At 42.3% G+C, this 11,351-nt stretch overlaps 1 protein-coding gene across 1 annotated transcript; it reads right to left on the bottom strand.

Annotated features, from left to right (window-relative positions):
- Nucleotides 1-1,295: 1,295 nt before the first annotated feature.
- Nucleotides 1,296-10,979, bottom strand: LOC106580017 (mitochondrial-processing peptidase subunit alpha). Its single transcript, XM_014160558.2, has 13 exons — nucleotides 10,826-10,979; nucleotides 5,304-5,506; nucleotides 5,107-5,186; nucleotides 4,882-4,964; nucleotides 4,613-4,707; nucleotides 4,347-4,447; nucleotides 3,898-4,161; nucleotides 3,712-3,804; nucleotides 3,474-3,592; nucleotides 3,296-3,386; nucleotides 2,215-2,277; nucleotides 1,961-2,105; nucleotides 1,296-1,810 (listed from the first exon to the last, which is right to left on the bottom strand). The coding sequence occupies exons 1-13, from the start codon at nucleotides 10,870-10,872 to the stop codon at nucleotides 1,641-1,643; spliced, it is 1,554 nt and encodes a 517-aa protein (XP_014016033.1). The 5' UTR covers nucleotides 10,873-10,979; the 3' UTR covers nucleotides 1,296-1,640.
- Between the last annotated feature and the right edge of the window lie 372 nt (nucleotides 10,980-11,351).

Below are 11,351 nucleotides of genomic sequence, written 5' to 3'. Positions count from 1 at the left end.
AAAAATCCTCTCACTCAAAACTTTTCTTTTACAGTTGGAGATCAAAACATTAGTCCTCTCCCAGTGCTTAGCACAGCTCCGTTGAGAGAACAGTGTACCATACCGGTCAAAAGTTTCAGAACACCTACTCATTCAAGGGTTTTTCTTTTTACTATTTTCTACAATGTAGAATAATAGTGAAGACATCAAAACTATGAAATAACACATGGAATCATGTAGTAACCCAAAAATATATTTTATATTTGAGATTCTTCAGATAGCCACCCTTTGCCTTGACAGCTTTGCACATTCTCTCAACCAACTTCATGAGGTAGTCACCTGGAATGCATTTCAATTAACAGGTGTCCCTTAAAAGTCCATTTGTGGAATTTTTTCCTTCTTAATGCATTTTAGCCAATCAGTTGTGTTGTGACAAGGTAGGGGGGTATACAGAAGACAGCCCTATTTGGTAAAAGACCAAGTCCATATTATGGCACAAACAGTTCAATTAAGCAAAGAGAAATGACAGTCCATCATTACTTTAAGACATGAAAACCAGTCAACGCGGAACATTTGAAGAACTTCAAAAAGTTTATTCAAGTGCAGTCGCAAAAACCATCAAACGCTATATTGAAACTGGCTCTCATGAGGACCACCACAGGAAAGGAAGACCCAGAGTTACCCCTGCTGCAGAGGATAAGTTCATTAGAGTTACAAGACTCAGAAATTGCAGCCCAAATAAATGCTTCAGAGTTCAAGTAACAGACATCAACAGTTCAGAGGTGACCGTGAATCACACCGTCATGGTCAAATTGCTTCAAAGAAACCACTAGTAATGGACACCAATAAGAAGAGACTTGCTTGGGCCAAGAAACACGAGCAATGGACATTAGACCAGTGGAAATTTGTCCTTTGGTCTGTAGTCCAAATTTGAGATTTGTGTCTTTGTGACACGCCGTGTGGGTGAACGGATGATCTCCGCATGTGTGGTTCCCGCCTTGAAACATGGAGGAGGAGGTGTGATTGTGTGGGGGTGCTTTGCTGGTGACACTGTCTGTGATTTATTTAGAATTCAAGGCACACTTAACCAGCACGGCTACCACAGCATCCTGCAGCAATACACCATCCTCTCTGGTTTGCGCTTACTGGGACTATCATTTGTTTTTCAACAGGACAATGACCCAACACACCTTCAGGCTGTGTAAGGGCTATTTTACCAAGGAGAGTGATGAGTGCTGCCTCAGATGACCTGGCCTCCACAAACTCCCGACCTCAACCAAATTGAGATGGTTTGGGATGAGTTGGACCGCAGAGTGAAGGAAAAGCAGCCAATAAGTGCTGAGCATATGTGGGAACTCCTTCCAGACCGTTTAAAAAGCATTCCAGGTGAAGCTGGTTGAGAGAATGCCAAGTGTGCAAACCGGTCGTCCAGGCAAATGGCGGCAATTTTTTTTAAAAAAATTTTAAAACACTTTTTGGGTTATTACATGATTCCATATGTTTTACTTCATAGTTTTGATGTCTTCACTATTATTATACAATGTAGAAAACATTTTAAATAAAGAAAAACCCTTGAATGAGTAGGTGTTCTAAAACTTTTGACCGGTAGTGTAGGTCAGTGTCTAGTATATACATTGATGTCAGGGTAAACGCAGGGGGGTCTATCGGAAGAGGCGGTACATGCGAGGCAGGCGTCCGTCCTTGCTGGACAGGGCAGCTTGGATGTGCTCATAGGAGGGCATCTCAGTCAAGTCTCCTAGCGCTGCTACTGCTGGCTTGCTGCGCAGCATCTTGGTTGTGACCCTCTTGATATCGCTTGCTGTAATGTTACCTGGAAAGAGAAATTAGTGAAAAGTCAGCATAAAGAAGTAGTGATCTGCCATGACTTGTCATTTCCCTGCAGATTGTCAGACACCAATGTTTCATTCTGGGCTTGCTGATATCAATATCCACTATTATGACCCAGGGCACTACTACTCACTGATGAGGTCACACAGCTCATGTGGCAGCTTCCTCGTCCCTGTGGCTAGAACCTGTCGGCCGACATCTTCAAAGATAACCGGCCGCGACTCCAGGTTCATCATCAGCATGGACTTGAGCTGCGTCTTCGCTCTCGCCAACTCCATCTGAGCACAGAAAGAGAGATGCAACGTTTGGAAGTGCCCGTCAACGGACGCAAGTTCCAAGTTCAGAAAGTTTTGTCATTTTAAAAATGGCTTTTGTGACAAGCCTTACCTCTCCTGCTGTCCCGGCCATTTGAATAAACTCTCTGGTTATAATCTCCACCATTTCCCGAACCTTGACAAAGCAAGATGTTGTAATCAACAACTTTGGAATGGCAGCACTTTCACGTCAGAGAACACACATCATACAAAGTCAAATCCAGGGGCGGCAGATAGCCTAAAGGTTATTGGGCCAGTAACATAAGGATTCTAACTAGCAATCTCTGAGCCGACAAGGTGCAAAAAGGCCCTTGAGAAAGGCACTTAACCCTAACTGCGCCAGGCTCGCCATTGATAATGACAGAGCCTGGCCATGAACCCACTCCCCGAGGGTGTCTCAGGGAGAGTTGGTATGTGCAAAAAACACTTCCAATTCTCACACACTCCATGGCCAGTTTATTAGGTACACCACCCCATTCACAAAAATGGGTCGCTCCTACAAACAGTCATGTGGCCATGGGTTGCTATATAAAGGCAGAGCCCGGCATTGAGGCATTCAGTTACTGTTCAATTGAATGCTAGACGGGCAAAACGAGTGACCAAAGACACTGAGCGTGGTATGATCGGTGCCAGGCGCGCCAGTTCAATCATCTCAGAAACGGCCAGCCTCCTGGGCTTTTCATGCACGACACTGGACAATTGAGTGGAAAAATATAGCCTAGTCCAATGAATCCCAGTTGCTTGCTGTTGAGTCATGCTGATGGCAGTCAGGATTTGGCGTAAGAAGTATATGTCCATGGCCCCAGTCTGGTGGCAGTGGTGTAATGTGGGGAATGTTTTCCTGGCACATGTTAGGTCCCTTGATACCAATTGAGCAACTTGTCCATGCCCCGAAGAATTCAGGCTGTTCTGGAGGCAAAGGGGGGGTCCAACACAAAACTATATGGGTATACATTATAAACTGGCCACTGAGTGCATGTAAATGTGTGAAATTTGACCAATATAAGCCACCACCAAATTATTATTTATTATTTTAAAAGACATAAATCTATTTTATTTTTAACAAATATTATATTCCAAGCATATGGCAGCTTAGTATTAGCCCTTTAAACTACAGTGTAAATTCCTGCCCCTCCTAAATCCCCTCTCCCTACCTGTCTGGGGTCTGCACTGGCATGGATACACAGTAGGCCGCTGTCCTCGTAACTGTGATGGAATGAGGTGGCATTGTACATCCAATGATGCCTGTAGATTAAAAACAAAAACAATGAATTTAAAAAAATACAATCGTAATTACTTTCATTAGAATTGAGAAGGATGTATCCTGCTTACCTGTTGAGCACGTTCAGGTAAAGCCGAGTGAACATGCCTTTCCCAGGACCCCCTGCTGAGAAGGACCCGCCTCCACCCATCATCATGTTGAGGACGGCAAATGGGATGAAGTCCTCCTCCTGTATCACAAAAAATGTATATTAACATCCAGATACAGGATAGCCTAGATAGAGCCTGAGACAGTTCAAGCAAGTGGGCTGGAAATCCTCCACACCAACCAATCACAGTGAGCACCCACCAGGAACGAGCAGCTCTCCAGGCCAATCATGATGTGGGTGAGCTCAGGGATGGGAGTGGGGCCAAGGCTCACATCTGACATATCCTTATCCATCTGAGAGGATCAAAACAGAGATTTACATTCTGATTTAGTAAAATAAACAAGGACAACGTAAGGCAGGAAAGGGAACAATCTTCCTGGTCTTACCCTTACGATTCCACCAGTGTACTGTGCCACAGACAGGTCGACATTGGTAGGCGTACTGGCTCCCCATACTGGCTTCACATCCAGCAGATATTTCCTGGCGCAGGCCACCAGTTGTTCATGTTCGATGCCCACACCGGCTAGCACCATACGCTCTGCGCAGTAGTAGCTCCGCAGGTACGCGTGTAGCAGCTTCTTGTCGATCTTCTCCACGTTGTCTACTGGACAGAAGCGAGGCAACCCAACGGTGTTCCCCCGGTATGCTGCCTAGTTCACAGAGTAAGTGTTGTGAAACGTTATGTATCGTCATATGAATTTGTCCACAAATGGCGCAATTGATCTAGGCTCACTGCAGAGGTGGGGCCAAAGTGAATTAGTAACGGTGCAACAATAGACTTCATGCAGCTCAAGAGTGTTGTAATTTTGGAGTATCAATAAATAGCATGACTCACTGCGTGGATCATCTCTGTCAGCAAAGGTTCAGGGTCAGGCCTCATGTTCAGATCCTCCAGCTCAAAGCGCACTGCCATCCTAGTCATCTCAATCTCCTCATCTAGAAACCAGAAGCAGAGCCATCCCTGAAGAAAATATACTCCCACAAAAACGTTTACTAGTCTTACTTTCGTAGACAATTCAATTAAGTCAACATTTTCCCCCCAAATCATTGAAGGAGACGTCAAACATGATGACAGACCTGTCACTCAAAGTGTTGACTCACCTAGCAGGCGTGGCTGCAATACAGCATCAGAGAGCAGGCTGACTACCGTGTCCAGTCCCTTCACCTCGGCAGAGACGGCATACATGGTGGTGTCTCTGTGAATAAAACGTCAGGCGTCACACAAACTGACTGAAAAGCTTCATCCCCTTCCAAAGCAGTACAACACTGAAAGGGATAGAGTACCATGACTATAGTGTTAGCATCTTTCCATCAGTCAGAGAGAAAACATACTGTGCCTGGACATTGAAGCCAAAGGAAATTATTCATACCTGGATGTTTGGCAGTCACAGATCCCTCCATGTTTTTCAAGTGTGAGAAGAATTTCATCTTTACTGCCATACTGGGCTGTGGACTGAAGATGCACATTGTACTTTCATCGTTTCCCATCAACAAAAACATGGCCATCAATTTGCTTATGCTACAACAGTGACAACACTGAGGCAAAACAGTGGAACATCTCTTGCACAAGCCGTCTCAAAGCAGATGACACTTACAGAAAAGGCCAGTTTCTCCAAAAAGTGTGCAATTCCACTGGGGTATTTTGTCTCATGTCTGGATCCTGAATTTACTAAAACTGGAAGGAGAGAAGAAGCAAATCATTCGGTCATACTTTATTGATTATACAGCAATGGAGACTTTCTGAAATAGAATAAGAAAAGATCAGTTATATTCAAATGCTGTAATAACTTACTTCCAACAGTGCAGAATTGACCAAACTTGTTTTGAGATGCTACTTTAAGGCCATTTTCCAAAGTAGTGATTTTAGTCTCGCATTGCTCATGCCCGTCAACGGACGCAAACACTGGTTTAGGGATCCCTGGTAACGGTGCAGAGAGTGAGATATTTGGATATCTGCTGCCACTGCTGTACTTTCTATATACTGCAATTCCAAACCTGTAAATGCAAAGATGTAAGGTTTAAATTTGCCTAATAAATCAGACTGTAATCCCAGACTTCTGCAATCCAGTCTGAATTAAAGGACTGCAAAAACATTTCCTTACAAGCCAAAATGATGAATAACATTACATTTGAACTTACATTTCTGCCTGAATAAGACAACTACAAGAGTAAGAAAAATATCCACAGGAAAGTATAATTTACCCGATGTTTTAGAACGTCAGTACTGCCGTTGAGATTACTATAACCTGACACATGCGCAAAACCATGTAAACACCTGCAAAACTTCAGTTAGTATACATGTGTTGCGTGCATCTACTTCCGTCTTGTGCACGTGCCTTAAACTTGGCATACATTACACAAAAACAAAAATCTTCACATTTTAGGAGCGATTTGTCTGCATAATCTTGTCATCCTGAAGTCTGCGACTGGTGTGCTCATATTACACAAGTTTGCTCACATTGAGACATGTCTAGACCCATTCCGGTTTTATAACTTCCAGATGAGTCGTGGTGCCTGTGGCTTTAAGAAGGGTCATCATTACCCCTTCGTGCTTGTAGCCAAGCAACAGAGGACAAGTTGCACAGATCGCATTGTAGAAAAGATACGACAAAATGTCTAGCATGTCAGATTTTTATTTATTTATCTCGACCTAAAATGCGGATCGGGAGAGCGAAAGACCCATAATAGCACGTCTTTCTCCCGCTCACATTCTGCGACCTAAAACGTCTTACAATTATACAATTCACCTGCAATCCCAGAAATGTGTTGTGGGTCCCGAGTAGTTTAAAATCATGTAATGTCCAGCTTTAGTTGATAAGCAGACAAATCGGGATAGCCACACACAGAGATCCTCGTTTGAAGTCTGTTAATATTACTTTCCTGTGGATATTGTGTTTCACATTTCCACCCAAAACAGGACGAAATCACCAGACAGAGTAAATTCAAATTAGATGTATTCAACATTCTGACTTGTAGAGAACGTTTGGCGTTTTAGACCATACATGTTAGACGAGTGAGAAAACAAATGTCACATTAAGATTAGAAAGAGGCCAGGTTTAGGTTAGTGTATGGATTGCGGCAATCAACAACAGCATGTCTTGACAGTCAGGGGAACTGAAGTCACAACTAAGTACCAGATTCACCTTCCCACATGTTCTAGGTAGCACCTAGCCCAATATATAGTCTCAAGGAGCCTAACATTACCGTTAGTCCATTAGGTCCAAGAACATTATAGGTAGACCGGCTCTGGTAGCCAAAACACCCGACTACTCAATCTTAACGCCAATCGATTCTCAATTGCGGTACAGTTGTAGAAACATACAGCCCTCTACTTTCATCACATCAAAATAATATAAAAATATACACTTACTGTACACTGTTCTAAGCGGTTTTAGTACTGTTGTAGCCAACAGGACAATGTCATGTGTAAATGCTAGGGATGTGCATCATTCCCTTTAAAGACCACTCAAAACGTGTATAGAGATACATGAGCTCTGATAAAAATAATTTTAAAAAAAATCAGGAACCATACGTTTTAGTTTGAAACCATTCGGTGCGATTCAGTTTGATTAGAGAACTAATCAATGCGATTTGGTCCGATGATCTAACATTTGTTGCATTAAGGCTGTGAAAGGAAGGAAAATCATTAAAAACTTCAGCCACTCAAGCCATAGACTTCACTCAGTTTCTGCACGGCAAGCGGTACATGAAGTCTGACACCAACAGGCTCCTGAATAGCTTATATCACCAAGCCATAAGTCTGCTAAATAGCTAGCACGTGACATTAAAGCTTGAAACTTAAACCATTTTTTAATTCTAAATTAGAATCTGCTGTTTATGGATCTCAGGAGCTGGGCCTCTCTGAGCTGGATCTGTCTGCACTGACTGTGCAAGTGTAAATGATATATACAGTTGAAGTCGGAAGTTTACATAAACTTAGGTTGGAGTCATTAAAAAAACTCTTTTTCAACCACTCCACAAATTTCTTGAAAACAAACTATAGTTTTGGCAAGTCGGTTAGGACATCTACTTTGTGCATGACAAGTCATTTTTTAAAGAATTGTTTACAGATTATTTCACTGTATCACAATTCCAGTGGGTCAGAAGTTTACATACACTAAGTTGACTGTGCCTTTAAACAGCTTGGAAAATTCCAGAAAATTATGTCATGGCTTTAGAAGCTTTTGATACAAACAATAGTACGCAAGTATAAACACCATGGGACAATGCAGCCGTCATACCACTCAGGAAGGAGACGCGTTCTGTCTCCTAGAGATGAACGTACTTTGGTGCGAAAAGTGCAAATCAATCCCAGAACAACAGCAAAGGACCTTGTGAAGATGCTGGAGGAAACAGGTACAAAAGTATCTATATCCACAGTAAAACGAGTCCTATATCGACATAACCTGAATGGCCGCTCAGCAAGGAAGAAGCCACTGCTCCAAAACCACCATAAAAAAGCCAGACTACAGTTTGCAACTGCACATGGGGACAAAGATCGTACTTTTTGGAGAAATGTCCTCTGGTCTGATGAAACAAAAATAGAACTGTTTGGCAATAATGACCATTGTTATGTTTGGAGGAAAAGGGGGATGCTTGCAAGCCGAAGAACACCATCCCAAACGTGAAGAACAGGGGTGGCAGCATCATGTTGTGGGGGTGCTTTACTGCAGGAGGGACTGGTGCACTTCACAAAATACATGGCATCATGAGGATATATTGAAGCAACATCTCAAGACATCAGTCAGGAAGTTAAAGCTTGGTCGCAGATGAATCTAACAAATGGACAATGACCCCAAGCATACTTCCAAAGTTGTGGCAAAATGGCTTAAGGACAACCAAGTCAAGGTATTGGAGTGGCCATCACAAAGCCCTGACCTCAATCCTATAGAAAATTTGTGAGCAGAACTGAAAAAGCGTGTGCGAGCAAGGAGGCCTACAAACCTGACTCAGTTACACCAGCTCGGTCAGGAGGAATGGGCCAAAATTCACCCAACTTATTGTGGGAAATTTGTGGAAGGCTACCCAAAACGTTTGACCCAAGTTAAACAATTTAAAGGCAATGCTACCAAATACTAATTGAGTGTATGTAAACTTCTGACCCACTGGGAATGTGATGAAAGAAATAAAAGCTGAAATAAATCATTTCCCCAACTATTATTCTGACATTTCACATTCTTAAAATAAAGTGGTAATCCTCACTGACCTAAGACAGGGAATTTGTACTCTGATTAAATGTCAGGAATTGCGAAAAACTGAGTTTAAATGTATTTGGCTAAGGCGTATGTAAACTTCTGACTTCAACTGTATCTATGGTGTGTGTGTGTGAATGTTGCATGTTAATGCTGTATGTACACTGTAGGCACATGGGCCATGAGGGAGACTTGGCATCTACCACCCAACTACCAATATCAGATTTGGGGAGTGGGGCGCAATGTAGCCTGTTTTTTGTCCCCCCACTTCTGAAATAACCGTCACCCACTAATTAACGTATCATTTTTGCAGATTAAGTGTTTGGGCTAGTAACGTATCAATATTTACAGTTTACAAATTAGCTATGACATCGCCAATGAACTATAGCACAACTTCGGATTTCACCCCACCTCAAAATCGAATGGTTTTGACCGTTTGGAAGTTTAGGGAGCTCCTTTTCTCCTGCTTTGGCCATGCAGTGTGCCTCGCAAAGTGATTGCTGTCATCGTTATGAAATGATCAACTTTAGCCTGTATATCTTTACACTGATTGTTTAAATCAGTGCGCAGTTTGACTAGGATAGTAATATTGCCTGGAGTTGTTCTTGTTCAGCATGCAAAACAAATATCAACAGTTACATGTTCCGTGGACCAGTTGTATCTTAAAGGCGCTGCATGGTCAATCCGTTGTCTGCATTGGCCGTGCAGCGTTTACAGTGATGTGGCCTGTGCAGAAGTCAGGGCATTCATACTTGTTGCGTTTTGCAGAGCAGCGCAGAGCTGTTGTATAGGAATTTGTCAGGGAAGTGAGTTAGTGTTTATACAGGACCTCCCGCCCTCACCTACCGTCAACCAATCAAGTCAATGCAGAACTATACGGAGCTCTCTACATTGTTAAAAAAAATTGAGAGGCTCACTGCGATGCGGTACGGAGCTCAATTTGGTCTCTGCGTGCCTCCATCGTTTTTGATAACTTCATTTTATGTGATATCAGAGCTCCAGTCAGCCCACACTAGTCTCCCCTCAACTCCATCGTAGAGTTGAGTTGAGATATTTGGAGACTATATGCATGCTTCTGTTTTCCGTAAACATAGAAATGTAGTTCTCGGCCTACCGAGTGGCACAGCGGTCTAAGGCTCTGCATCGCAGTGCTTGAGGCGTCACTACAGACCCGGGTTCGATCCCAGGCTATGTCAGAACCGGCCGTGACCGAGAGTCCCACAGGGCGGCGCACAATTGGCCCAGTCATCCAGGTTAGGGGAGATTTTGGCCAGGGGGGCTTTACTTGGATCATCGCACTCTAGCGAGTCATGACTCGACCTTCAGATATCACAAAACTGGGGAGAAAATGGGGGTAAAATACAAAAAATTATAAAAATAAAATGTAATTCTCATTGAAAGTATGTCTACGAAGCAGTATATGTTTTGTGTTGCTATTTCTATGCTTCCTGTTCTTACTTTTCGTTTATGCATCTTTTACTATCGGTTTTGTACACCAGCTTCAAACAGCGCGAAATACAATATTTTTGGTTATGGAAAATATTTCAGTGGTTTAGATGGTACAATGATTCTCTACACTATACTTGATTGTTTTGTTAGATTAACTGAAAATAGGCGAACTATTATAATTTTGCAGTCAGGAAATAACCGAGCAATTATAGTGGACCTTTAAAACTTCCCCGGCCAGAAGATACCTTTAGAGTATATTGACAATAGTAACAGTTAGCGTATAAAAATGGGCTAGGTAGCACCATATGCTAACTATTGATGATGCCAAAGTGTGTTTGTCCAGAAATCCAAGTTGCCAGTGATAGTGTACGTCAGCTACCTAGCTAACGTCAGCTACCTAGTTAGCAAGCTAAAGAGGAAATCACGACTGCACTCACATGCATATAACGCTACTGTCAATAATGCTATTCGTTCGCAGCCGATTTAAGAAGAAAAATAGTTTTCCACAACATTGTTTTGTTTGACTTAATCTATTAGTTACACAGCTTGCTTGCGCGCTAGCTGATCACGGAAATACAAATTTCAGTAAAGTCATTTCAAATGCTCTAAGATAAACGTGAATATAAAATATTACAGTATTTTATTTTTACAAGTACTAAACTGTGAATATTACCTCTGAACACGGCCCCAACTTCTACAATGCGACATGTGCGCCGCCATCTTGAATTCTCTGTGACCACTAATTCACCCGGAGGCTATTTCAAAACACTTTATTTTCCTTCTTATTGTTCTTCCTCCTTGTCTTCTTCTTCGATGAGGTTTAACGGCTGTTGGCATTCAATAAATGTTGCTTTACCGCCACCTACTAGACTGGAGGACAAATCCCTTATACTTTGCTTGGAAAAATTTAAATAAAAAAAAACATCAAACACATAACTTACAAAAAAATAACACCACCATACTTAATTGTTCTTAATTGACTTACCGTGTTAATATAAAACATTTAGTCCTACCTCAGGCCAACAACCTGAAAGGATGGGACACCACCACTTAACACACCCTACAACTCACACACCCAAATACCGCTCTCCAAATACCTCTCTGCAGCAGCTACCACAACCTCAATTATCCCTGCAGTACAGTTGATAACCATTGTTATAAATGCTAAAAATGCAATCTTACTGAAACATATATCACTA

This window comes from Salmo salar, chromosome ssa20 (assembly GCF_905237065.1).
Source record: "Salmo salar chromosome ssa20, Ssal_v3.1, whole genome shotgun sequence".
NCBI classification, from domain to species: domain Eukaryota; kingdom Metazoa; phylum Chordata; class Actinopteri; order Salmoniformes; family Salmonidae; genus Salmo; species Salmo salar.
Note: the sequence above shows the minus strand (reverse complement) of the source record. Positions and strands in the feature narration are given on the sequence as shown.

Excerpts from the sequence above, each read along its gene's own strand:
- LOC106580017 (XM_014160558.2), bottom strand. The coding sequence starts at position 10,872 with ATGGCGGCGCACATGTCGCATTGTAGAAGTTGGGGCCGTGTTCAGAG. Across the intron at positions 5,507-10,825 it reads AGTTGGGGCCGTGTTCAGAG|GTTTGGAATTGCAGTATATA; the intron begins GTAATATTCACA and ends TTGCATTTACAG. Across the intron at positions 4,162-4,346 it reads TGACAGAGATGATCCACGCA|GCAGCATACCGGGGGAACAC; the intron begins GTGAGTCATGCT and ends TCTGTGAACTAG.